General features: G+C 36.8%; 1 protein-coding gene across 2 annotated transcripts; it reads right to left on the bottom strand.

Moving 5' to 3' along the window:
• Positions 1–842: 842 nt before the first annotated feature.
• Positions 843–6,009, bottom strand: LOC104221008 (AP2-like ethylene-responsive transcription factor AIL5). Of its 2 annotated transcripts, XM_009771979.2 has the most exons (9): positions 5,639–6,009; positions 4,814–5,123; positions 4,611–4,693; positions 4,225–4,233; positions 3,956–4,044; positions 3,767–3,840; positions 3,472–3,522; positions 3,302–3,378; positions 843–2,139 (listed from the first exon to the last, which is right to left on the bottom strand). In XM_009771979.2, exons 1-9 carry the CDS (start codon positions 5,784–5,786, stop codon positions 1,391–1,393), a joined length of 1,590 nt encoding a protein of 529 aa, XP_009770281.1. In that variant the 5' UTR covers positions 5,787–6,009; the 3' UTR covers positions 843–1,390. The 2 variants fall into 2 exon arrangements, with proteins under 2 accessions (XP_009770281.1, XP_009770282.1); XM_009771980.2 differs by lacking the exon at positions 4,225–4,233.
• Between the last annotated feature and the right edge of the window lie 19,819 nt (positions 6,010–25,828).

Below are 25,828 nucleotides of genomic sequence, written 5' to 3'. Positions count from 1 at the left end.
TTCACTGAGACTGGAACTATCTCACTCGTGTGGTTTGAATTATTTCTGTATTTCTTTATTCGTTATTTACTTCATCAATTGCTTTATCTCTCATTTTTTCTTTTCTCTTCCTTCTTTCTTCCTTTCGTCTTCTCTTTCTTACCCTTCCTGAGCCGAGCGTCTACTGGAAACAATCTCCATACCTGCATTAGGTAGGGGTAAGGTCTGCATACAGACTACCCTCCCCAGACCCCACCTGTTGGGATCATACTGGGTTTGTTGTTGTTAATTGCTTTGTGTCGAATTAAACCACGTATCCTTGAAAACACTTACAAGCACACGATTTTGAGAGTAAACAATGGTATAAAATGCTTGGAACATACTACTTAGGAGTCGTTTGGTAGGAGGTATTAAAAAAAAATAATGCAAACATTAGCTTTGCGCATTACTAATATCTTGTTTGATATATTTTTCTAACCTATGTATAACTAATACTTGAATTATTAGTTATACATCATACTTGGTATTATCCTATATATAAATAATGCATAAAAAACCATGACACTAGTAATACCAAGGCTATTAATGCATGCATTAGTATGCTTAAAGACAAAATTATCGTTAAAGTCCCTTAAAGTTAGAGAATATGGAAGGTATTTTTATAAACAACTATATTTCTTAAAATTATGTAATGCATTAGAATTTTAAATACACCACACCAAACAATAGCTAAGAAATAATATCTGCATAACTAATACTTACATTACTAACTCATGCATTACTAATACACATTATCCCGCACTATTCTTCTACACCCTTCCAAAGGACCCCTTAAAGAGATGTATAAGTAACCAAGCACAAAATTAAAGTAATACGGTTTTATTATCATGATCATCTTGCTACATCAACCCAAACGTGCTCTGGAAAATAAGAGGAGAAAAAACTTGTATCTAGTCATCATTCAGAAGAAAATGACAGCATACATATGTGGTCAATTCTCATATCCCGTACCCCATCAGAAGAAAACAACGCAGGCGCGTCAAAGGGGAGAATGAGCGGGAAGAAATTTGATTGGAAATGAAATTGTTGCTGACGGGAAAGTACAAAAGGGATTTTCTAGCCATAGATAACTCATGTCAGTCAAACAAGCAAAAAGTAAAAAAAGGTAAAGAAACAACTTAATCAAAAAGATTCAGTTAGCACCCTGCCATCTCTGTTTTAGTTGCTGTGAAATTATTGTACGTCCCACTTCTCTTGCCCATGCAAAAAAGCAAATTTCACCAATACCACCTTTTTTGACCAGCCCACTTCTTTGGTAAGTGACAAAAAACCATTCAAAACACAAGAGGGAAAAGTCCACCACTTCAATTCTTCTCTCGTCTTTTCATTTTCCCTCCAATTATTTTCCATTTTATTCCATGCCAAAAATTGGGGTCTGGAATGGTGCTAGGTTATTCTTTGCAGTAGTCTGGAATGAATGAAGAGAAGGTGGCATCCAATTACCAAAATTAGAGCCATCAAGAGTAGTAGTAGTAGTGGCATTGCTGTTTAAGGCCATGCTTATGTCACTAGGGACAGAAGTTATTGTGCTACAACTACCACTTTGTTGCTCCTGCTCCTGCTCCTGCTGCTGGTGATAGTACCCTTCTTCATTGAATATGACTCGACTGTTGTTGACTTCATTCAGAGAGGTTGTAGTAGCAGGGAGATCCATGCTGATGATTGTTGTACCTTGTGTTTGAATAGTCGTACCATCAGGCGGACCATGACAGAATGTTGCATTTGCACTGGGGTTTTTGCTACCGTTGTTTTGATCATTAGTGTATCCGAGGATTGACCAGAAATCGGAAACGTCTTGCTTGATAGGCAATCCGAAACCAAGGTTGACCATATTTGGAGCTTGAGAGGAAAATGGAGCAGAGGTAGCAGAGGAGATATCTCGATCTCGATCGTCCGATCGGTTTCCTTCGACATTCTTACTACTTTCAGAAGCAGATTCTGATGAGGTTTTTGATATATTGTTCATCCCTCCAACAGGGAGATTGCTACTGGCGATACTTTTAACGTCGTAACGGCTAATGTCAAAATTCGTCACAGCGTTTAGTCCTCTAAATTTGATTGCAGCAATGTCATAGGCCTCTGCTGCTTCCTCTTGGGTGCCTATTATTTGCATTAAAATCATCACGATTAGTCTAAAGAGTTTTGATTATATTGACGGACTTAAATTTGTTGCAAAAGATCATCATCACAGACAGCCTTCCCCATCGAAAAATAAAATTAAAAAGACAATTCTAATGAATGAAACATATTGAACAAATTCAAGGACAAGTTGGAAGCTAAGAGACTAGCCAGCATAAATACACGGTCAAAGCCTGACTCTTGTATTTATTTTATACTATAATAAAAATGACAACTAACTTGCAATATATTGCCGGTTAAAATTCATTAATAGGAAAAAGATTATTAACTGTGTATAACTTAAATTTATTAGTTTCGGGATTGAATTAATATTCACTATAAAGAAATTTAACTTACTGTATGTCTTATTTCCTAACTTAGCAATTCTAATTTTTTAACAAAAATTATTTGTAGTCGTTTTTCAGAGATAATGTAATTCTTTTGAGTTAACCTCTTAATATTATTGTACCTATCACAAGCTACGGTAGTCCTATAAAAACATATTCCCACCCCTCTTTCTCGACTGTCAAGTAAGCAGAGAGTAGGGACAAGCAAATACCAGCAACAAAAACCTTGGGCAATTAAAAGGAGATCCAGCCAAAAACAAAAATAAAACGTTCATATTGTTGCCACCCAAAAGACCACTTAAAAAAAGCCACGTATGTCATTTATTGTCAACCCCTACCTTACGGCAGAGCCAGATAATTTAGGGTATCCACCGCCAAAGGTATCAAATAGCAGTAAGGCAGTGCTGTTGAATGACGTGCATATTAATTTGTTGCTTTTGTTTTTTGGATTTGGTGGAATAAACACAACTAATACTCCCTCACTCTCAATTTAGGTGAAACTATTTCCTTTTTAGTCCGTGCAAAAAAAAATGACCCCTTTCCTTATTTAGAAACAATTTACCTTTACACAGATTTATATATGTGCCTCATTTTAGACCACAAGATCAAAAGCCTTCTTTCTTCCCTTAAACTCCGTGCCCAGTCAAATGAGTTCACATAAATTGAAACGGAGGGAGTATAATGGATAATAATATAATATAATATAAACAATGGATGATCTATTGACTAGTCGAGCTAAATAGAGGACTAGAAATTATATATTTGTGGAGGGCAACAAAAAGATAATAAAAACTCACTAAAGGTTCCAAGATAGAGATCTTTGTTTCCTGCCACTCTTCCGATTCTTGCTTGCCATCTACCATGTTGGTGGTGCCTAAAATAAAACAAACCTTTGTTGAATTAGCTCCTTAATTGAACACATAAACCAGACAAAAACAACAAACAAAAGATAAATAATATTCCGAACCTTGTGACGCCTCTGTAGATGGAGGCTCCTCTTGAAAACCCACTACTTTTCCTACATTAACAAAAAGATAAGTAAATATAGTATATAGGATTACGCACTTTCTTGGGCTCAACGAGACAAGAAAATGATTTAAAAGAAAATACAACAAAGCCTTAGCTTATGCAGTAGATTCCGCACTGAGATAAAAGTACATTTATTGGGGGGGGGGGGAGATAAAAGTAGATTTAGTCTATGTGGAAAAGAAAACTATACTATAATTATAATGATTATTACTACTATTATTTGGAGTTCTAACCTTCTAAGAGAAGCAACAAATTCCTGCCTTGTCATGCTCTTCATTTCTTCAAGCTCCTTCTCATAGTTCAATACCTTCAAATATATAGATCACGACTTCAATATTAAATTTCAATGTAGAGGAAATAAGAGAAAGTAATTAGAAAATTCTTTATTTTCCCTTCTGAGATTTGGTTCTAAATTTCCTTACCGGAAAGTTAGTGGTGGTGGTCGGACCCCAATACTTGAGAGCAGCAAGATCATAAGCTCTAGCTGCTTTCTCTTCTTTATCATAACCACCTAATCATAAAAAGATGTAAAAGAATATTAGGTTATAAAAAATCTTATACAAAGCATTAGAAAATAAGAATCCAATGAGAATCTAAAGCCTTAAACGTACACATTCATTGCAAAATGAATCTTCTGTAACACAGTAATAGTAAATGAATGAATTTGGATAATGGAGATTTCAGTACTCACCTAAGTAAACTGAAATTCCGCAATGATGATTTTAATCGTCCAGAGCCACAATCATTCGGTTGTACAATATTGACATAGAAAGAAACAAAATTAGTCCATATTCCTCTTTGTGCATATCATATCATATAAGTACTACAATCTTTTCTTTCGAAGATTCACTTCAAATCTAGAGATAATTTTCCACGGTAAAGAGAAAAACTATGCGTTACTAGTATTTATCATATACTTTCATGTTGAAACAAATAAAATCTTTAACTTCTATGATATTTGGATGACCTTGCAAAAATAAAAAATTTAGAAGAAATTAAACTTTTTAGTAGAACTCTCCCCTTAAATGATAAGCTTTGAAACAGAAAGGAAGTTGCCGGAAACCCTAAAATGCATACCTTGCCTTCCTTTTCTACTTTGTCCTTCTCTTCTGCAACTATTATCCCACAAATGAGCTTCATATCTTCCTGTCCATCTATGTCTAAAGCACATCCCGAAAAGAAAGCACAAAATCATTATAGTATATCTAAATCCATTAATAAGTTCCAAAAAGAATAAAAACCATTAATGTAAGTCTTTAATTATATATATATATATTCACCTAGTAACACCTCTGTAAATAGAGGTGCGTTGTCCAAAGGTCTCGACTGCCTTCTTAGCCGGCGGCAACGCCACCACAGCCAACTGCTTATTCTGCGAATTATTTTGATCAGCAGAAAAGCTACGTAGAAAACTAGCGGCTATGGTCTTCAGCTCAGAGCCATATTCACATAGAGAAGTAGTAGTTGTTGTTGTTGCTGGATTTTCCCAACACACTTCAGTAGCTGCAGCAGTAATGCTTGAGGTTCCTCCCAAGAAATCCTCAAGCTTTGGCGGACCATCAGCACCTTTTCCATTTTCTTCCACTCCGCCTATACGTACAAAATCACATCCATACTTGTTGATCAGCCTTTACAACAAATTTAAAAGTTGAACGATATGAGATCATTTAAAACACAACTACATATACAGTTCATATTAAATTAGATTAATAATCTGAAAATTAAAGTAATTAACTCGCCAAAATAGGTTAAAACACTTGTCAATCTTTTTTACATATAGGGTATATAGGCATACAAGTAAGAAGTTATAATTTCATGAGTGCAATAGTACGTACTGTAATAAGAACCCTAAAGGTTGATGAGTCAGACCCATCAATATTTAAACTTGAATCACTTTATAGTTAAGTGTATACTATAGGTTAAATCATATACTATCAATATATCATGTCTATACAGCTAAAATGCTTCTTAGAAGATCTCTATGCGTTTAGCCAGCCATAGAGATTTATACATACACAGTGACAGAGATCCTACATGTAAGTTACATGTAGGATCTTTGTGATAGAGAAGTCGAAAATAAAGAAGAGTGAAGAAGGGAAAAATACTATTAGGTTTGGAGTTGAAAGCTTGGAAGAGGCAAAGTTCTGAAGAATTATTAGAAGGCAAGTTAATGCTGCTATTGTTGTTGCTGTTGCTGTTAATATTGGAAAGTGAGAAGCCAAGCCAGTTCTCAGAAGAAGAATCCATATCCATTATCGTCGGTGAACGGGAAAGACTTTCTTTTTTCTTTGGGAAACAGCGCTATGCTTACTAAACACTGCCTACTCTACTTATTTTGTTTTCCCAAGAACTGATTGAAGATTTAACTTAGACTGGAAATTACACGCTTAAATCTATGTGAAAGAGTAAGACATTAATATAGAGATATTATCTGTGTTAGATAGATGTGTACAGAGAGAGGGGGGGAGATAACTATGCACGAGAACCGAGGCGTCTCTCTTGTGGGGATATACTAAATGGTTGAAAGATAATAATTTCTGTTCATATTTATTTAATTTGTTATGTTAAGGTGAGATTAGAGAGTTTTTTTCACATTGATTAACGTTGAAAGAGAAAGTAAAACAATGGACACTTTGCCAATGATTTTACATGAATTAATCGAGATAATATATAGAATAATCGAGACTGAGGATTACTACTTGCAGATGGTAGACAATATTGTCTAAATAGAAAGAAAAGAAAATTAAAGTTAAGTACAATATAATGATCTCTGAAGTATTGTTTCATCATATTTAACTAAGTATCAGAGTTTTGCTATGTCACGTTAATCCAGTTCAATCTCATGAGATTTTGGGCATAAGTTTGTCTAGCAATTGCGTTCTTCCTAGTTTAGAAATAGTACATCAGATACGAACGACGAAAGATTTTGGATTTACGCTGATTAATTATCGCTAATTATATATGCTCATAGTTCGAGGAAAGAAAATATTAGCGCGATTTATGAAACTAAAAGATGGTATTTATAACATAATATAATTGAAAATCTAATCTATCCTGATCATGTCAACAATCGCTTGAAGATAATTAAGTTGAATTAATGTCTATCATGCATGTTAATGACATGACAAATTAATTCTGATCTAAAGTTGAATGTGCTAAACAGAATAATCTGTTTTCATATTTTTTTCCTCATTTGTTAATGTAATGTTGCAGTCTTTACAGTGCATGAATGTGTAAACAAACAAATAATGCAGAGGAAAGCAAGTGGAAGGATATTATGGAATGACTGGGCGGTCTCTCTTGTCTGTCTCTTGACCGAAGAAAGCGAAAACTTTATTAGGAGAAAAAAAGGTTTTGAGACAAAAAGAGAAAAAGATAAAGGAAAAGGGAACTAGGGAAGAATAACAATGGGATGAGAGAGAGAAAGTGTAAAAAAAAGATTGTGTGTATGTGGGGAAGCAAGAGGGAGGAGAAGGGGACACTAAGGACGAGTAGTAAATAATTTCATTTGGTCCCATTGTTTAACGCGTGTCTTTTCTGATTATTTTATGTACATATTCATTCTTCATCAGTGCGTCGTCTACTCTATGGGTGTTAATCGGGCCGGGCTGATCCGTTTTCAGCCCGCTTCAGCTCGGTTCAGCTCGCTATTGTTCACGTTGGGACGGGTTGGGATGGGGGCCGGGTTGTGTACGTTGATGTTTAGATAAACCGTGCCCCGAACCCGTTAAACCCGAATTTCCTTAACGGGCTGAACACGGGCTGCAGCCCGTTAGCAGCCCGGTTTCCGTTTGAAATTTTTTTTTAATTAAATTGGACCGTTCCCAACGGTCAAATTCAGAAATGACCGTTGGGGAACGGCCATAAATTGCAGAAATGGCCAATAATTTCGCCCCCCCCCATTAATAATATAGCCCTCCCACCCCAAAATCTATAAATAGCCCCTCTTCTTCTTCATTTTTTCTCACAAATTCACTCTCTTACTACTATAATTCTCTCTCAAGTATCAAACTCTCAATTCTCTCTTGATATTATAGTTCTTAAATTCTCAAATCTCAAATTCTCAATTATTTATTATTTCAAGTTTCATCAATTATTTAGTTTAGCCATTACAAAATTATTATTATCAAATATCAATTATTCAAGTGAAGTGTGGTATCAATTATCAAGTATTCAAGTATTATCAACTATCAAGTTTCGGTCTATCAATTGAAGTTTGAATTTTGATATCAAAAATTCAAAATTAGTGCGGCATAAGGAATCCCGGTACACTCGTTCCATCTCTTTCTCTTATTTGGTGTACACTTATTTTATTAATTAGTTTCTTAATTTAGTTTCTTAATTTAGTTTCTTAATTTAGTTTCTTAATTTAGTTTCTTAATTTAATTTCTTAATTTAATTTCTTAATTTAATTTCTTACTTTAATTTATATAATGGATTTACTTAGAGCGGACAAAAAAGCGTGCACTAGAGGTGGTAGTAAGAAAACTTCAAAAAGAACAAGAGGTGGTGTTGGTTCTTCTAGTAGCTTTACACATATTTCTGAAAGTTCACCTGAAAATTTAAATGTAGATTATGAGCGAATGCAAGAAAATTATGGTGTAGATGATGATTTAGATGCTTTGTTAGATGATATTCAATCACCCGATAATCTTGACACACCACCACCTACACCTGGTAATGCTAGTCAAACTCAAAATGTTAGGGGTGCAGGTGCAACAAGTAGGCCTCTTCTCCCTATTAAGAAGAATCGACGATTAAGAAGTAAGTGTTGGATGTTTTTTGAAAGACTAGAAGATCAAAAAAAATATGTAAAATGTAAAATTTGTAGTGAACATTATAAACATGAGCCCGGTAAAGGAGGGGGAACGGGTCAACTTCGTAGGCATATGGAAGAGAAACACCCTCTTGAATGGGGAGTAGATGAGTTATCTGGGCAACAAAGACTTAACCCGAGTACTGGTGGGTTATTTGGGAAATACGATATTAAGAAAGATGGGGAAGAATTAGCTAAAATGATTGTTTTAGGTTGTTTACCTTTTAGTTTTGCTTCTTCACCGTATCTTATTACTTATATTCAAAGAATTTATAACCCTATGTTTAAAGGTATTCCTAGAAGTACTTGTAGAGCTGATATCTTTAGGCTTTTTGGACAATATCAGACATATATACGTTATTTGTCCGCAAGTCTTCCTTGTAAAGTTTCTCTTACTTTTGATACTGGTCGTGCTGTGAATGGAAATGATTATTTGACTGTTACATGCCATTGGATAGATGATAATTTTTGTATGCAAAAACGTATTATTGCTTTTAAATATGATGAAGATCAAAGTCATACTGGTGCATTTATAAGTAATACTATACATGAAGTTGCTATATTTTATAATCTTGCAGAAAAAGTTTTGTGTATGTCATTTGATAATGCTTCTAACAACACTGCTGCTATTACAATATTAAAATTGCATCTACACCCACCAATTCCTGAAATATTTCATGTTAGATGTGCATGTCATATTTATAACTTGATTGTGAAGAGTGACCTTGAATTATTTAGAGATGAAATTACTTTAATTAGGAGAGCTGTTGGTGTAATTTAAATAAATAAAAAAAATTGAGCTCGGCACGCCCGAACCCGTGTGAGCCCTAACCCGTACGGGCCCACGAAAACCCGAAAAATTCCAGCCCTATAACAGCCCGTTATCCCCAGCCCGCTAACAGCCCGCCCGCTAACCGAACGGGCTGGGGGTTTTTCCGTTCAGTCCGTCCCAGCCCGCCCGATAAACACCCATAGTCTACTCCCTCTTTGTTCTAAAAGTACTATAAGATGAAGGAGCGCTAAGGGATTGCAGACATGAATATGGAAATTTAGATATCTATAAAATGTTAGGATTAGAGTAAAACATGACTTGTATTAGCATTTGGGAAAAGGTCCAAGTATGTCGTTGTATTCAATTTGTTTTATGTTTATCGTTTTTATTACTTTTGATCTTTACTCTCGCACTACTAAAAAAACTGCCAAAAAGCATCCACAAAAATCGATCGAAATTGGTCGGAATCCAGGAAAAATTAATTGATTTTCGACCGTTTTCAATTGGTCGATAAAATAATGGTCGCAAACGGGGAGCGACCAAAGTCGATCGGTAACTGTCAACGTAGTTTGACACAAATTAATTTTACCGACCAAACTCGGTCGGTATTGTTAAAAATATTTTTTAATTATTTTTAAATTAGCGACCGAAGTCGTTCTGAAATTTCATTATTCATTTTTTTAAAAAGTATTCAATTTTGACTTAAATCGATCGGTTTATTTAAATAATTAAAATTTAAAATCATAAATTCCGATCGAAATCGATCGGTAATTTGATTTTCTAGGAATTAATATGAACATTTTTTACGAAGTCGATCGATTTTCTGGGTAATTTTGTGCCCGAAAATAGCTATTTTATAGCTGCACCACCTGCCAATAACCAATCACTTATAATGGAAACATTACAGTGCTGTCATTCAACCAATAACAATAACAATTATCAAAACTTTATTAACAAAATATTATCACCATCTCCATCTCCATCTCCACTAAACTGTATTAACAAAACATCATACCTAACAACAAAACGTTTCATAAGTTAAAAATTCAAACATCAGTCAATAAGTATTTTGTACTACATCATCTTCATCTCCACTACTATAGCATTCATCGTCGGCATGGTTCGAAGAATTACCATCTGGGGAAGGCTGTCGAGACCAGGGAATCGGGAAAGCACCACTAACAAGAAGATTGGTTAGCTGACCTTGAAGGATATTAAATTGTTGGTCCCTCTTTTCTAGCTGAACTTGAAGGGTATCTAATTGTTTATCTCTCTTTTGTTCTCTAGTCTTTGTCTCTTCAAGCTTTGCTGTCAGTTTTGCGATCTTCTTCTCCATAGACGAGAGAGTCGACCTATCACTACTAAAAATTTGGTAAAAATGTCGACCGACCAATTTTGGACGGTCAAAACCGGCCAAAAAACCGACCAAAGTTGGTCAGTGTTTCAAAATATTTTATTTTTTAATTTTTTTTACGAAACTGACCAACTTTGGTCGATTTTCTTTGGCGCAAAAAAGCAGAAAACTATGTTTGACTCCCGCGAAATTTATTTTTCAAGAAACCGACCAACTTTGATCAGTTTTTATTTAAAATAAATTAAAATTAATATTAAAAAAATCGATCAAAATTGGTCAGTTAATTCGGCCGGTTATTTTCGTGCGAAAATACAATTAAAGAGTATAAATAAAATAAAATACAGTCTTAAAATAAAATACACCAATGGTCCAGTGATAGAATAGTATCCTGCCAAAGAACAGACCCCAGTTCGATTTTCAGATGGTGTATTTTTTAATTACATAATTAAAATATTGACCAACTTTGATAGGAAAAAACCGACCAACTTTGGTCGGGTTTTTTTTTTGGCAATATTTTTTTTTATTGAATTTAATTGACCGACCAAAGTTGGTGGGTAATTTCCAACCAACTTTGATCAGTATGCCCTTCCGACCTTTAAAATACCGTCCACACGTAAATGGTCGCATTTTGGACAATTATTGGCCATTACCGACCAATTTTGGTCATTTTTTTGGACGATTTTGCCCGGATTTCTAGTAGTGTACAATTGCCTCGCCCTAGGCAAAAGTCCCTATACCTTGTAATCCAACCCTGTAGTGCCGAAATGATCTCTCTGGAAGGCCGTATGCTATCCCCTTTATAGGACCACCGACAACATCCAATTATATCTTCTACGTTTCTTCGTCTGAAATGGGTGGTCGCTCGTCTTGCTCATTTAGTGGCAAGCTTTGAGTGTACTCCTCTACATTAGCCTTCTAGTGACCCTTTATTTAGAAGATAGAAATTTATTAACTATATAATATTATAAATATTAATTTCAAGTTATAGTAGTTATGAAACTTACATATGCAGTCTTTGCTCGATCCTCGACCCATCTAGATGGATCTGTCGGTGTCTTTTTCTTCCGGAAGTGAGTCTCCATGAAGAATTCTTCATGAGTCATCTTCCTCCCATATTATTTTTCCTACAAATATAATAAAACGTGTTAACTAAATTAAAATATTTAAATATAGTTCGATACAAATAGATGTAAATATTTTAAGGAATTACTAGTAGTCTCCTCGTAGTCCTCATGCTCCTTGCACCACACAATGTAAGGAGCCATCCTTCTCAGATGCTCGGGCCTTCTTTCCCTATTCACTTCTCTTCTCGGATTTATCGGTGGTCCACTGCCTCGGTTGATCCTCCCATAAATACGGTAGAACCCATGAAGACTTATTGCTCTTCTTTCGAGCAGAGCAGAAGGAATCAGATAGTCTCTTACGGCATTTGAACACAAAATTTGCACAAATTTCACTGTTATGTCGGTCCTCCCGGGAACACTTAATCTGCAAAAGAAATGTGTAACGTTAGATGAAAATATTATTAATATAATGTTTAAATAGATAATAATTGTATTAAAACCTTAAATTTGTTAAAAATTTGCTCCACGAGCTCCGGTAGAAAGTCACTCCAAGTCGCATAGAGTGCATCATACAACCGGCCAAAAGCTTCAGTGATTATCTTTGTAGTCCGATGATTAGGTATGAACCTTTAACATAGCAATTACATTATATTAAATAAACAAGAGTAGCTATTATAATTCAAAAAAAATAAAGAAGTAATAAATAAATCTTACTCATTGCCCTCAGGCCTGATGATCATCCTATGATAACAATCACACTGCAATTCCTCCGGATCATCATCCTCCGATGAATCTGAAGCGTGCGTAGAAGGGGGCATCTGTCTCATTGCTACTATCCCGAAGGCGAAGTCTAGAAATGCTAGGAGACGAACTCTGTAGAGAGGGAGACGGGGTCGCTGATGAAGATGATTGTGATCCAAAACCTTACTGCGATATAGACCCTTGATGCGATCTAGACCACTGCTGCGATCCGGTTAGCTGAAATCTAGATGGATGCGATCCAGCTGGTGATGAAGCAAATGGAGCAGATGAAGGGTAGAACATAAGTCTTTGAAGAACAAACTTATCTCTGTGATGGATTTCCAGATATTTTCAAGCAAACCACAAAATGCAATAGGGATTAAGGTTTCCATGAAGATATGACAGTTATGACTTTTCATATGAGTCAGCTTTCCTTTAATCATATCAGCACGTTTTCCTAGGTTCGAAGCATAACCCTAAGGCATTTTTAGATTTGCAACCCACTCACAAATTTGTCGTCTTTATTCCAAAGTGAATACGTAGCTGGCCCTCGGGCTTGAACACCTTACCATTGTTTGCAGACTGCAAATGTAATTCAGGTCACCTGCAATATTCTTATAAGTCCGGTCTAGCCTTCGAGTTATCTTTTGTCTTATTCTTATCATCCATTACTGTGTTGAACAAATTGTCAAAATAGTTCTTCTCTATATGCATGACATCAAGATGTAACGACCGGCAATTGCACTTTGCTCGGTTGTTTGAGGGCATGAGTAGCTCCGTATGATGTATTATGACTTATCTGAATCATTGGTTTTAGTTTTCAGGTTATCCGGAATTGATTTAGGAGAATGGTCTCAGCTAGAAGCTTTAAATTTGAAAGGTTTGACCTAGTTTTGACTTTTTAGTATTCGACCTCGGATTTAATTTTGATGGTTCTATTAGCTCCGTTAGGTGATTTTGTACTTGGGAGTGCATCCGGAATATGATTTGGAGGTCTGGGGTAGAATTAGGCATGAATTGGCGAAAGTTATGAATTTGGCGATTTTGGTAGGCAGTGGAAAAAATTGATATCGAGGTCGAAATAGAATTTCGGAAGTTGGAGTAGGTTCGTGGTGCCATTTGTGGCGTGTGTGCAAAACTTGAGGTTATTCGAACAAGGTTTGGTAGGTTTCAGCATCGTTTGCGGAATTTGAAAGTTTAGAAGTTCTTAGGCTTGAATCCGAGGGTAATTTGGTGTTTTGATGTTGTTTTAAGCGATTTAAAGATTCGACTAAGTTTGAATGATGTTATGGGATATGTTGACATGTTTGGTTGAGGTCCCGAAGGGCTCGGGATGGTTAACGGAGAGTTGAGAAGTGGAATAACGCAGCTGAAGTTGTTGCTTCTGATGTTTCCGCACCTGCGGAGTGGGAACCGCAGGTGCGAGGGTCGCAGGCACGGAAGGTGAATTGTGGATGCGGAATTTGGAAAGCTGAGGATGGAGCGCATGTGCGCAGGCTTGACCGCACTTGCGAGCCCGCATGTGCGAGGCTCGGGGCGCGGGTGCGGAAGCTGGTGAGTTAAGTGGAGTTCGCAAGTGTGGCGCCTTGACCACAGGTGCAGTCCCCCAGGCGCGGGAAATAGGCCGCATGTGCAAAAATCCTGGGCAGAATGTATATATTTCACACTTCGCGAATTGTGGTGCCTTTTTCACCATTTTTATTCGGTTTTGGAGCTTTTGGGAGTGATTTGGAGATGGATTCAAGGGGGTTTTCATTAAGGTAAGTTATTTGAGACCTAATACTCGTGTTTATGGCAATTTCCCATTGTTTAATTATGTAATTGTGAAGATTAGGGGTGAAAATGAGGGGTTAAGGCTTGGGATTTTGGAGAGTTTGATTTGAGGATTTGAGGGGTCAAATGGAGTCGGATTTTGATAAATTCCGTATGTGTGGACTCGCGAGTGAAAGGACTTTCTAGTTTTGTCGGATTCTGAGATGTGGGCCCAGGGGCCGGGTTTGAGTGGATTTCGGGATTTGTGTCACGACCCAAACCGAAGGGCCGCGACGGGCACCCGGTGCTTTACTCAATCGAGTACCAACATAACATATCTTTCTTATTATACTATCTTAAGTAAATGAGCCAGAAACCGGTCATGAGATAAATAGAATAAAATGTAAGGGAATACTCAACATATGACGACCCAACATGATATAAAAACTTATACATGTGACATACGGGCCTATAAGGCCGACATGACCATTTGTAAACTCAACACATAGGCCAACAAGGCCATATAAGTATCCATAAACCTGACATCTGTCAACAAGCCTCTAAGAGTACATAAAATCATAAAGGTCGGGACAGGGTCCGTCATACCAATCAATACATATCCAAAGCATACTGACCAAATAGGCAACTCCGGAGCAAGTGGAGTGCACCAACACCTCCACTGAGCTGATAGCCTACTAGGAAGATTGTCAACCTATCAATCGGTAGCTACGGGCATGAAACGCAGCGTCCCCAAGCAAAAGGGACGTCAGTACAAATAAAGTGCCGAGTATGTAAGGCAGGAAAGTATAAACAAGAATATTAATGTAAAGAGAGATAGAGTAGATACAACATGTAACATCTGAGTGTCTCTGGGGGATACTGACATGAAATGCATAATACATATATATACATAAACTTTTAAAAACATACACCTCTATGGGCATCATCATCATCATATCGTACCCGGCCTCAAAGAGGACTCGGTAAAAACGTACCTCACCATCATAAGGCTCGGTAGAATCGTACCCGGCCACGTGGAACTCGGTAAACCCAACTGATCAGTGGTTGCACAATAGGTGTCGTACCCGGCCTACTATAGCGCAGCTCAGTAGAATAAAATAGATGATATATATAATGCATGCTAGACTCATGGAATCACGTTCTAAACCTTTTGGAGTGACTTAAGGTCGTTGCACCTTCGATTAACATTATGGATACCATACCATAAATATGAGCTTCTATAGGATTCAAGGATCATACATACTTGCTTAAAATAACTTTATAAGGAAAGAACAACATGGGCAACCTTAGTTTCTAGGAGTAGATCCGTTATGAAATAGCGTATTCATTTCACTTTAGATCATGCCAAAAGAAAGAGGGAAGTGTCTTAACATACCTTAACCATGGTGAGTCCTTAATACCTCCCAAGCTACTCTTCAAACAACTCAACTCAATCTACCATTGCATAAGGAGATTCAAAATCAGTGTTGAATAAAGGCTAAGTCTGCAACTTAAACTTGTAGTTCGTTTATATAAATTCGGGCAACATCTCCCCTAAAACAAGAGCCTCCTCCAATACCATATACCAACAACAATTACCAGAGAAATCCAGCAATACATAATTATCAATAACAAGACACCATAAAACAACAACAAGTCATAACTATTTTACGACGAGCGACAAGCTCCAATTGGAATTTGTATACCTCATATCATCCTTTATAGACTTTTTACTTTAACTTAATAGTATCATTAACATGATAATGAAGTCTGTGAGCATGTAATTTTTGCCTCATACGAATTACTCCAAAAGAATTCTCAAATTAGGCCTTTGCTTTAATTATGTGTTATTCTAGAAATTACTGTGCAATTTTCTTGATTGTTTGCATATTTAATTTTAAATTAAAAATACCAAAATATAGCATCTGCACTTAGGATTTGATTTTACATTTTTGGTTAATTTAGTAAAATGTTATTTTTACAAAAAAAAATGAAAAATGCACAAAAAGTAACGTACTTTACATTTTTAAAGTGTTTAATGTCAAATTGTGTGATTGTTTTATTTTTAGTATTTAATTACTTGTGATAAATATTATTTGAAGTGGATTAGTATTTTAAGTCAATTTTGGTTTTATAATTTGAGTTGGGATTTTGGTTTTAATTTTTTTTTTTAGACAATTTAGGAAGAAAATAATTAAGTAAGAGAAAAGGAAATCGGAATTGGGCCAAAATTAATTTAAATCCCCAAGGCCTAAATCCTTACAGCCCAATTCCAACACCCCTGTACCCGGTCCAACCCGACCCAGTCCCCAGCCCTAAACCAAACGGCCCCGTTTTGTTAAGCGACTCAATCGGGACCGTTGGTTTCCATCCATCCAACGGTCCAGATTAAGTTTTTGGTTTTAATATGTCACACCCCCCATACCCTTAAACTCGTCTCCATTCTCCATTCCCAAATCCCCCCCGTTCCAATCGTCTCTTCAGAGACCGGAATCCCTCCCCCAAAACCCTAGCCGCTGCTGGCCTGCTCCACCGCCCAAAACCCGGCGGTCGGTACTCCAATGGCCACCAAATTCACACCCCAGCTTCCCTTCGACCTCCCCAACCTAACCCCTCTAACCATCACCCTCGAATCATGGCTGACTGCTTCGAATCTTAGATCGAAGACAAGACATCAAACCTTAAACCTACCCAATCAGTCCCAAATTAACACCATACCACCACCTGACTTCCCTCATCCCTAAACCACCCCTAGTTCCACTCGAATCAAACCGGAGCTTGTCGAATCTCAATTCGAATGAACGAACGCTGAGTTTTCAAATCGAGAGCCTGTATTGAAGATTTGAGGCCGAAATAGGTTTTATTCGTGTGTTCTCGTTGGAGAACTCGTGATTAAGACCTATTCCGACCAAAATCAAAAGGTGCCAGATTTTGTTCAAGTCGAGCTGGTCGTTCATTTTAGGTATTTCCCATTTCCATTTGGAGTTTGCCATTTAGCTTTCATTTTTCTCATTTTCTCTTTTCTTTGTTTCATCTCATTTTTTAGGCTTCATTCGATATGTATCTTTTCGGACTAATTTCCTGTCACGTCAATTTGTTTTGGTTTGGTAATTGGTGTCGACTCGTTAATTTTAGTCAATTGTTGAATCTAGTCAGTTTGTCGATTTGTTAGAACATTTTCGATTTCGCAATCGATAAACTAAGTTTGTTTGTTTGCTAAAATTAAGGATTGGTTCATCACAATGTTTGAATCGCTTAGTCGGTCATCACATTGTTTTGAATTGCTTGGTCAGTTGAAATGCTTTGAAATTACATGAACTGTTGTTTTGGTTGTCACCTGAACCTACTGTGTCATTCCCTGTAAGGGTGTTCTGAATCATTAAAATCCTTGGCCTTTATTTTGTTGTTATTTGATTCAACCTGGTTCAAGCTTAAGCTGTTGTTGAGTTTGATTAATTGAATCCTACTGTTTAGGGTCTGAAATGAATCTGACATTGGTTTGAATTCAGTGTTGGTATGATAATGTTAATTAGATAGTAGTGAGTTATAAGGTTGCATTCAGAACTTAGGAGAATTGGTTATAGCTGCAGTCACAGGGTCTTCAGGGGTATTTTGGGGGTTTAAAAGTTTGGCAAATGGTCTTGCTAAGTGGGCTGTCAGTAAAGTACTTAATTAACCATTAATTTATTGTGTTAGTGGGAAACAAAACATGATGGTATGGGGAGGCTTAAAAGGAATTGATTAAAATATGTTGTTCATACCTGCTAGAACTTTAAATAAAGGAAAGACAAGGGTTAATGGAAAAAAAACATACTCTAGTGGAGTTCTAAAGAATATCATGGGCAGAATTAGTTTCTTAATTCTGCCTGAGTGCTCTTACGAGCTGGCAGGGTCAGTGTTTGGGTATAAATGGAGGGACTTAGGACAGAGGAAAAAGGGGATTAGAGAAGAGAGTTGGAGAGTTTAGGAGATTGAAAGGAAGAAAACTTTCTGAGAGAGATACCAACCTAAGAGAAGGGAGACATACCAAAGAGAGGGAAATATATAGACTGAATTCATATACATAGAGATCCTGCATCTTTATTCACTGATTTTTGAGTCAATTTCATCGAAAATTGACTGAATCTGGTTTGTCGTTCGATCAAAACTGATTTCTGGGTTGCTATATATTACCTCCTAAGTTTGAAATTGGTTTGCTGGTCACTTGTTGCTGCTGAATTTTAATTCTATTGTTGTTACGGTTGAAATCCTTACCCATCTGTTTCATCTTTACTTCCATGTACATGTTTTTAGACTATTTCACACAAGGTTTTGGTATTGAAAATGAAATGAAAGCTGGAGTTCCAAATGAGTCTTCTGCACATTTAAATCTATTAGTTTAGTTTCAGTTTTGTTTTTTTAATTAATTGACACGTCGTATGCTTAATATGGGAGCTATTAGCCAGCTTGCCTCTTTAAAGTCAGTATAGCCCTATAGTAATTTTACTTGCCTCTGAAACTCTTGTGGTTATAGCTGGTTTTGAACTGCTGAGAAAGGAAATTTGCACATAGGTTTAAACACGTACTAAAATCAGATAATATGCCAATTATAACAGTTGAGCGACCGTGCTAGAACCACGGAACCCGGGAATACCTAACACCTTCTCTCGGGTTAACAGAATTCCTTACCCGGATTTCTGTGTTCGCGGACTGTAAAACAGAGTCAATCTTTTCCTCGATTCGGGATTTGAACCGGTGACTTGGGACACCATAAATTATCCCAAGTGGCGACTCTGAATTTTTAATAATAAATAAATCATGTTTCGATTGTCTTTTAATTGGAAAAACTCCCTTGTATACTCCCTACCGGGGGAGTAGTGAAAAAGGAGGTGTGACAAAGTCATTCATCAATAATTCTAGCCTTATACCATATATCCATAACAAAGAAAATGATCCACAACTCCAATTATTCTTAATTAGCAACTTTATTCACTAGTTCATGTCTAGTTCATCCATTTAACTTAACCAATGCCAAGATAACCTTAAGCGCCTATGGGAACACAATATAATTACCTACTACAGTGGATGCAAGTCGAAATCCATGTTATATTTAGATTACAACAGCCCAACACACCCCAATCAATTCATACTAAAAACGACGACTATAGTAGTGTCCAACACCCCGAAAATATTACAAAGAATGACGAATCCATCATTTCGCCATTAAGTGGTGTTTCTCCACAACATTTATATTCCAAAAACTCCATTAAATAGCAACAAAATATACAGACCAAAAGCTATACGAAACAGCCCACAAAACAATCCATTACAAATCAAATAACTCGAACTCACGGCTTCCAATCACCGTCCCGTGAGTTCTAACTATTATGAAATAAATTAATCAATCTTCCTTGATGTTTAAGAGCTTGAAACCAGAAATTAGGCATTTTTATTAACCTCAAAATACCTTCCAAAACTCAAACTACAAAGAAAAAGAGAGGTTATATAGCGATACTTACGTCGTGGGGATCGTTCTAGTGTTATTGCTTCGTGATTTCGTGCCTCGGACGATAATCTTGTTGGATAACCTTGTGGACAGCTTAAGGGTGAGGTTAGGGGTTTTATTTGGTCGAGCTCTCTGGAATTATGAAGAAAGAGACGCCATAGGAAGATAAATATCCATTTTGGTTGAAAAGTCAAAAGGTGCTACTTGGCACCATCTCATTGGCCCTTTTTCAAATACTTATATCTTTTTATCCGGATGTAGTATGAGCAAACGGTTAAGAGCATTGGAAACTAAATTTCAAGGCCTTCAATTTGGTATATAATATGTCCCAAAAAGACCTCATATAGCACACGAAATTTATTACTCAATAAGCTCCATTATAAGGCAAATCCTTAGTCGGTTTTTCCGCAACTTAAATCCGATTTTTCTAAAAACTTTATACTTCATATACAAACATCATATATAGCCATATCATGGCTTTAAACTCATTTAAATTATGGTTAACAAGTCTCATATTCATCTAAACTTACTTAACACTTCGGCAAACCTTTCTTATCCTTGTAGAAATATTTCATCCTTTTTGAGTTTACATTAGATAATCCTATAATGATAGTAACGTCTAAAGTACGGGGTGTAACAACATGTACCCTTATAAACATTTATCCTTGAATATTAACTCTCAAAGGCTTGAAAAAGAATATGGGACGTAAAATCACTTTATATACTTTCCAAGAGGATCTCATTTCTGAGTTTACATTAACGGACTTACGACGTACTTTCACGTACAAAAACATGGGTTGTAACATTATTCCCCCCTTTGGAACATTTGTCCTCGAATGTTGACTGATGCGCTTCTCATTCTCATACCATATGGATCTTATGAATACTTTAATATTGTCCTTTGTTATCTAGGCAATTGTTCTGTGAATAAATTTAAAAACCAGGGCATTTCCCCCTTTAGTCCTATTCTCACCTCGAGAATTATGGCCGGAGTTCTTCCAATCTCGTAACTTCGACTACTTTCTATGATGTATCATATATGACTATGTCCTTTTATGCACGACTCTTCTCTCTTTTTTTCTTCCAGCTTTTTGCCAATCTCTTGGCTTCACTTTGTGAATACATATATAGAACTATAACATGATGTCCCTCTGAGCATATATAGGTATATTTAAGCTCTTCGCTTGGTACTTTGCTGAATGTACGACTATTGATATATTTCATTTTATAGCCTTGGTATTATTACTGAGGTGTGCTACACAACTCTAGGTTACTTTCTCATTGTTTGTCCCATAACCTGTCGGTGCAACCCTTCCACATTAGGAACATATAATTGACCTCAATATTTGAGTACTCCATCTCACCCTGCCACATTAGGAACATATAATCGACCTCGATATTTGAGGACTCCATCTCCTGTAATCTCAAATAGTGTCTTCTCCTTTTGAGGGGTTGTATCTCTTCAATGATCTAGCGCATGATCTTCATACTGGCATTCCTTCACTTCAGTTACTAAAGAGGAGGTTTCCATGTCCTAAGTAGTAACTCTGGTACAACCTGCATCTAGTAATCGAATTCCAAGATTAGCTAGCAGATGAATCTCACAAGCTATCTCACTCTTCTATGTCTGTAAATATGATAGGCTACACATAGATCTACGATTGAGGGTGTTGACTACTATATTCGCCTTCCCTGGATGACATAAAATATAAACATCATAGTCTTTCACTAACTCCAACCATCGCCTCTGATGTAATACATTGTCACTAAGGCTCGCGTCTCATTAGGGAACATTTGAAGTGATTTTCTTGATGAACCTAGGGACGATACTATACTTCAATAACTGCAATTTCATAACATCCCAACGTATTCATCTTACGGGGGCATTCTAATACCGTTCCATCCATGAAATCCCCTTTCTTTAAATCATTACTCAATCGAAGGCCCAAACGTCATTCTTTTAACTATCACAATTACACCCTTATTCTACTACCAGGGCAGTTTTCCATCTCTTCTAATTGCTCCTGTTCTTAGACTCCTCTGAGTTCATTCAAAGTGTATCGAGCTTTCTATAGCTCATGGAAAGCATCAGCCCTCTAGTTTTGACGGGTTTAATCCTGAGACCTTGCCTATTATTATCACCTTCTCACTCATATTTACCATACTTACCTTTAAATCTTGCACCGTATCTTCTATCGATTTCATAACCTCCCTTCTACATTGGTGGAATTCACATCCATACCTTAGAGTTCTACTATAATACTTGCAACTCTGGTGCATACACAATCTGGTAGGAGCTTCGTATTAACGTCTTATGAGGCTGGTACTCTTCTAATTGCTTTATCGTAGAGCTTTTATAGAATATGATTGTTGTACTATTTCTTTTATACCTCTGCTATTAAAAGTGTTCCTGCTATGGTTTGAGTCACGATTTCTATAATCATCTGGGTCTAACAATCGGACTCGTGATGTAACTTTCGAGCTTCCTCTTCCTTCTCGGCCTTTAATTAAGCTTAGACTATCTTCCAATCTTCAGCTTAGTGTATTAGCTATTATATTAGCCTTTCATGAACTCTATGTAGCATCCATGATATAATCTTCTAACAATTCAAGCCTTTATAGGTGACGTGGACTTAATTCTTTCTTTTAACTTATACTAGAGTCTCCTATAGTTGTATGAATGTCAACATATATGCTGCATGGATATAACTCTAAAGTCTTAAGTGCATTCATAACGTAATTAACTCTGGAACATTAATTGAATAATTCCTTTCGTGCCTTCTCAGCGTTCTTTAAATGTAAGCAATCACTTTTCTTGGTCGTTATGCCACTTGTTGCATGAATACTTGGCTTATCTTATTGCCCACCAATACTTGAATTTCCTATAACTCATATGATATCAAATATCACTTTTGACTTCTCGTTCATTAGTCACGATAGGTGTCACTTTCTTATGGAGTGTATACCATATTGTAGTGAGACTGTTGTTACAAGACCATTTCTTCTTTATATCATTATGCTTAAGTTGAAGCCTTCTTCCTTATTTCGTCAGCTAGTCTTTCTTTGTAGTACTTAAGGAGACCTTCTGGATCTTGTAAATTTACGATCTTGTTATACTGTATACCCGAAGGAATTTTCGATGTTCTTACTCGCCTACAAACATCCTTAGTTACATACCTCCATGCCCTTGTGCTCGTAGGGTTACTTCTAAACTCATATTTTGATTATCTCCTTAGTGGCACTCTCTATTATTTCTGTAACACTTATACGGTACCTTTAGTAACACAACTCATATCTGAATATTTCTCAAGGTTACGACATCATATCTGCGAGACTGAATTTACTAGATTAGGATTCACTACGTTTATCTTGCATGATCTGCTGATTTGCTTATAACCTCTTGTATAGCCATAACATGGCTTTTCCTGAATCAACTACAAACTACTCGTTGGTCCATTCTCATATCTATATTCCGTGTAATCTCTCTTTAGTTAATTACTTTATCTTAAGTTACCTCTCGTACTGGCTCCTTATGTATCAAGTGTTCATTTGCACTTATTTATCAATATCATCAGGTGTGCAACCCTTACCGTTTCTCTCCGGCGTCATGCTTGCATAATGTTTTGGAGTCATATCATATCTATAGGATCTGAATAGATGATATCTCATTCCTTTCACCTTTTTACCGCATTCCTCCTTTACTATTCCATAGTTACCTCTTCATCTTGCCATTTTTTTCACATTTTCACTAACATCTTACTCGTCTTGCGATAACCTCTCTATACCAGGGATAATTGAATTTACGCACAAGGGTGACACTTAATGTAATTGGCACACTTAGTCCCTTAAGCTTAACTTTGCTCCACGTGCTTGCTTTAGGGAAACATCTTCCTGAATGAACCTTCAAGGTTATTATTTTTTTGTCCATTCTATTATTGTCGAAATATTATCTCTGAAATTTCTCATGATATCGGCCATTATAAAATCCTTCAGTCCCTAATTCATGTTCATGTTATCTTGTTCACCAGCCCATACTGATTTTTATTACTCTGGGGTCTAACCTTTCCTCCTGGTAATCACGTTGAAGTCACCAACTCATTTCTCGAAATAAGGATATGACTTTATGGCTTATACTCTTTTATTGTCTCAAGGCCTGTCACCTCTTGTATTTTCCTTCACTTGACTATAGACTCTGTCATCGTGTCATATTTTGATCTACTGTTATCACTCATATATCACATCTTCCTGGAAACAGCCTCTCTGCCCCTCGGGGTAGGGGTAAGGTCTGCGTACATACTACCCTCCCCAGACCTCACTTGTGGGATTATACTGGGATAATGTTGTTGTTGTTGACTCATATATTACATCTTACTCATGATGCTTCATTTACTCTCTTCTAATTCTCCGGATAATACTTTTTGTTTATCACTTTATTCTAAAAATCTCAACAAAAAAGTTCTTTCCCTTTTTGCTCCCCTAGCGTCATCTCACTAGCTCTTTGGAATGCCTAACATTCTCCTTTTTTTTACTCGGGGCTAGAGTCATACTAAGGTAAATATTTGTCCCTTCTAGGATCCCACTGCCTATCTTCTGAAATTTCTGAATATTCCAGTATTCATATCTGATTGTACTACTCTAGAGTTCACCATTTGAATGTCTCACAAGGAGATCTATTACCACATTTGCACCATCTTTCGGAAACATTAGTTAATGATAACAATCCATCCACAATTGTTTTTGGTTACTCTAACCCGAATTGAATCTTGATATCACCTTCTTCTTTTAAACTATATTTGTTAGCTCCCATAGGGCACAACTGAGATGGGTGTGGTCAATTGTATATATCACCGTTAATATTAAAGGTAACACCAATACTTACATTTCTCTGCCTGAATTGTAAATACTAATAATCTCCATTAACTAGGTACCTCTTACACTTCGTCATCTTGCTTGTTTTACTTGTTGAAACTTGTGTCTACTTTCCGATTCTCTTATTCCTTTTTACCATACGAGTGGATATATATTCTTACCTTATGACTCCTTATCAAGAAGCTTACACATCTTAGTACACACATGATTTGTTGAAGACCCCACATTTGCTCGTCATAAGCATGATGCAAAATTGAGTTCCCCTGACTCAACTCTTTCGCATCAAAAATCAATCTCTTACCAACTGTCTTTCTGAATGTAGGTATCACTGTATTATGAATAAACAAAATTTAGGAGTTTGAATTATTACAACTGAGCTCTATCACACGATCTAGAACAAGAAGAAAGAGTGACAGTCTTAAATGCCCTTTAGCCTCTTGCTTATAAGTGTGGTGCACAACATACCCATAAACAAGACTCTACTAGACACGGCTTGTAGACTCCCTGGGACAGAACTGCTCTGATACCACTTCTGTCATGACCCAAATCGAAGGGCCGCGACGGGCACCCGGTGCCTTACTCAATCGAGTACCAACATAACATATCTTTCTTATTATACTATCTTGAGTAAATGAGCCAGAAACCCGTCATGAGATAACAAGAATAAAATGTAAGGGAATACTCAACATATGACGACCCAACATGATACAACAAACTTATACATGTGACATACGGGCCTATAAGGCCGACATGACCATTTGTAAACTCAACACATAGGCCAACAAGGCCATACAAGTATCCATAAACCTGACATCTGTCTACAAGCCTCTAAGAGTACATAAAATCATAAAGGTCGGGACAGGGCCCGTCATACCAATCAATACATATCCAAAGCATACTGACCAAATAGACAACTCTGAAGCAAGTGGAGTGCACCAACACCTCCGCTGAGCTGATAGCTTACTAGGAAGATTGTCAACCTATCAATCGAGACCTACGGGCATGAAACACAGCGTTCACAGGCAAAAGGGACGTCAGTACAAATAAAGTACCGAGTATGTAAGGCAGGAAAGCATAAACAAGAACATTAATGTAAAGAGAGATAGAGGAGATACAACCTGTAACATCTGAGTGCCTCTGTGGGATACTGACATGAAATGCATAATACATATATATACATAAACTTTTAAAAACATACGCCTCTGTGGGCATTATCATCATCAAATCGTACTCGGCCTAAAAGAAGACTCGGTAAAAACGTACCTGACCATCATAAGGCTCGGTAGAATCGTACACGGCCACGTGGAGCTCGGTAAACCCAACTGATCAGTGGTTGCACAATAGGTATCGTACCCGGCCTACTATAGCGCGGCTCGGTAGAGTAAAGTAGATGATATATATAATGCATATTAGACACATGGAATCACGTTCTAAACCTTTTG

The sequence above is a fragment of the Nicotiana sylvestris genome, chromosome 11 (genome assembly GCF_000393655.2).
Source record: "Nicotiana sylvestris chromosome 11, ASM39365v2, whole genome shotgun sequence".
In the NCBI taxonomy this organism is placed as follows: domain Eukaryota; kingdom Viridiplantae; phylum Streptophyta; class Magnoliopsida; order Solanales; family Solanaceae; genus Nicotiana; species Nicotiana sylvestris.
Note: the sequence above shows the minus strand (reverse complement) of the source record. Positions and strands in the feature narration are given on the sequence as shown.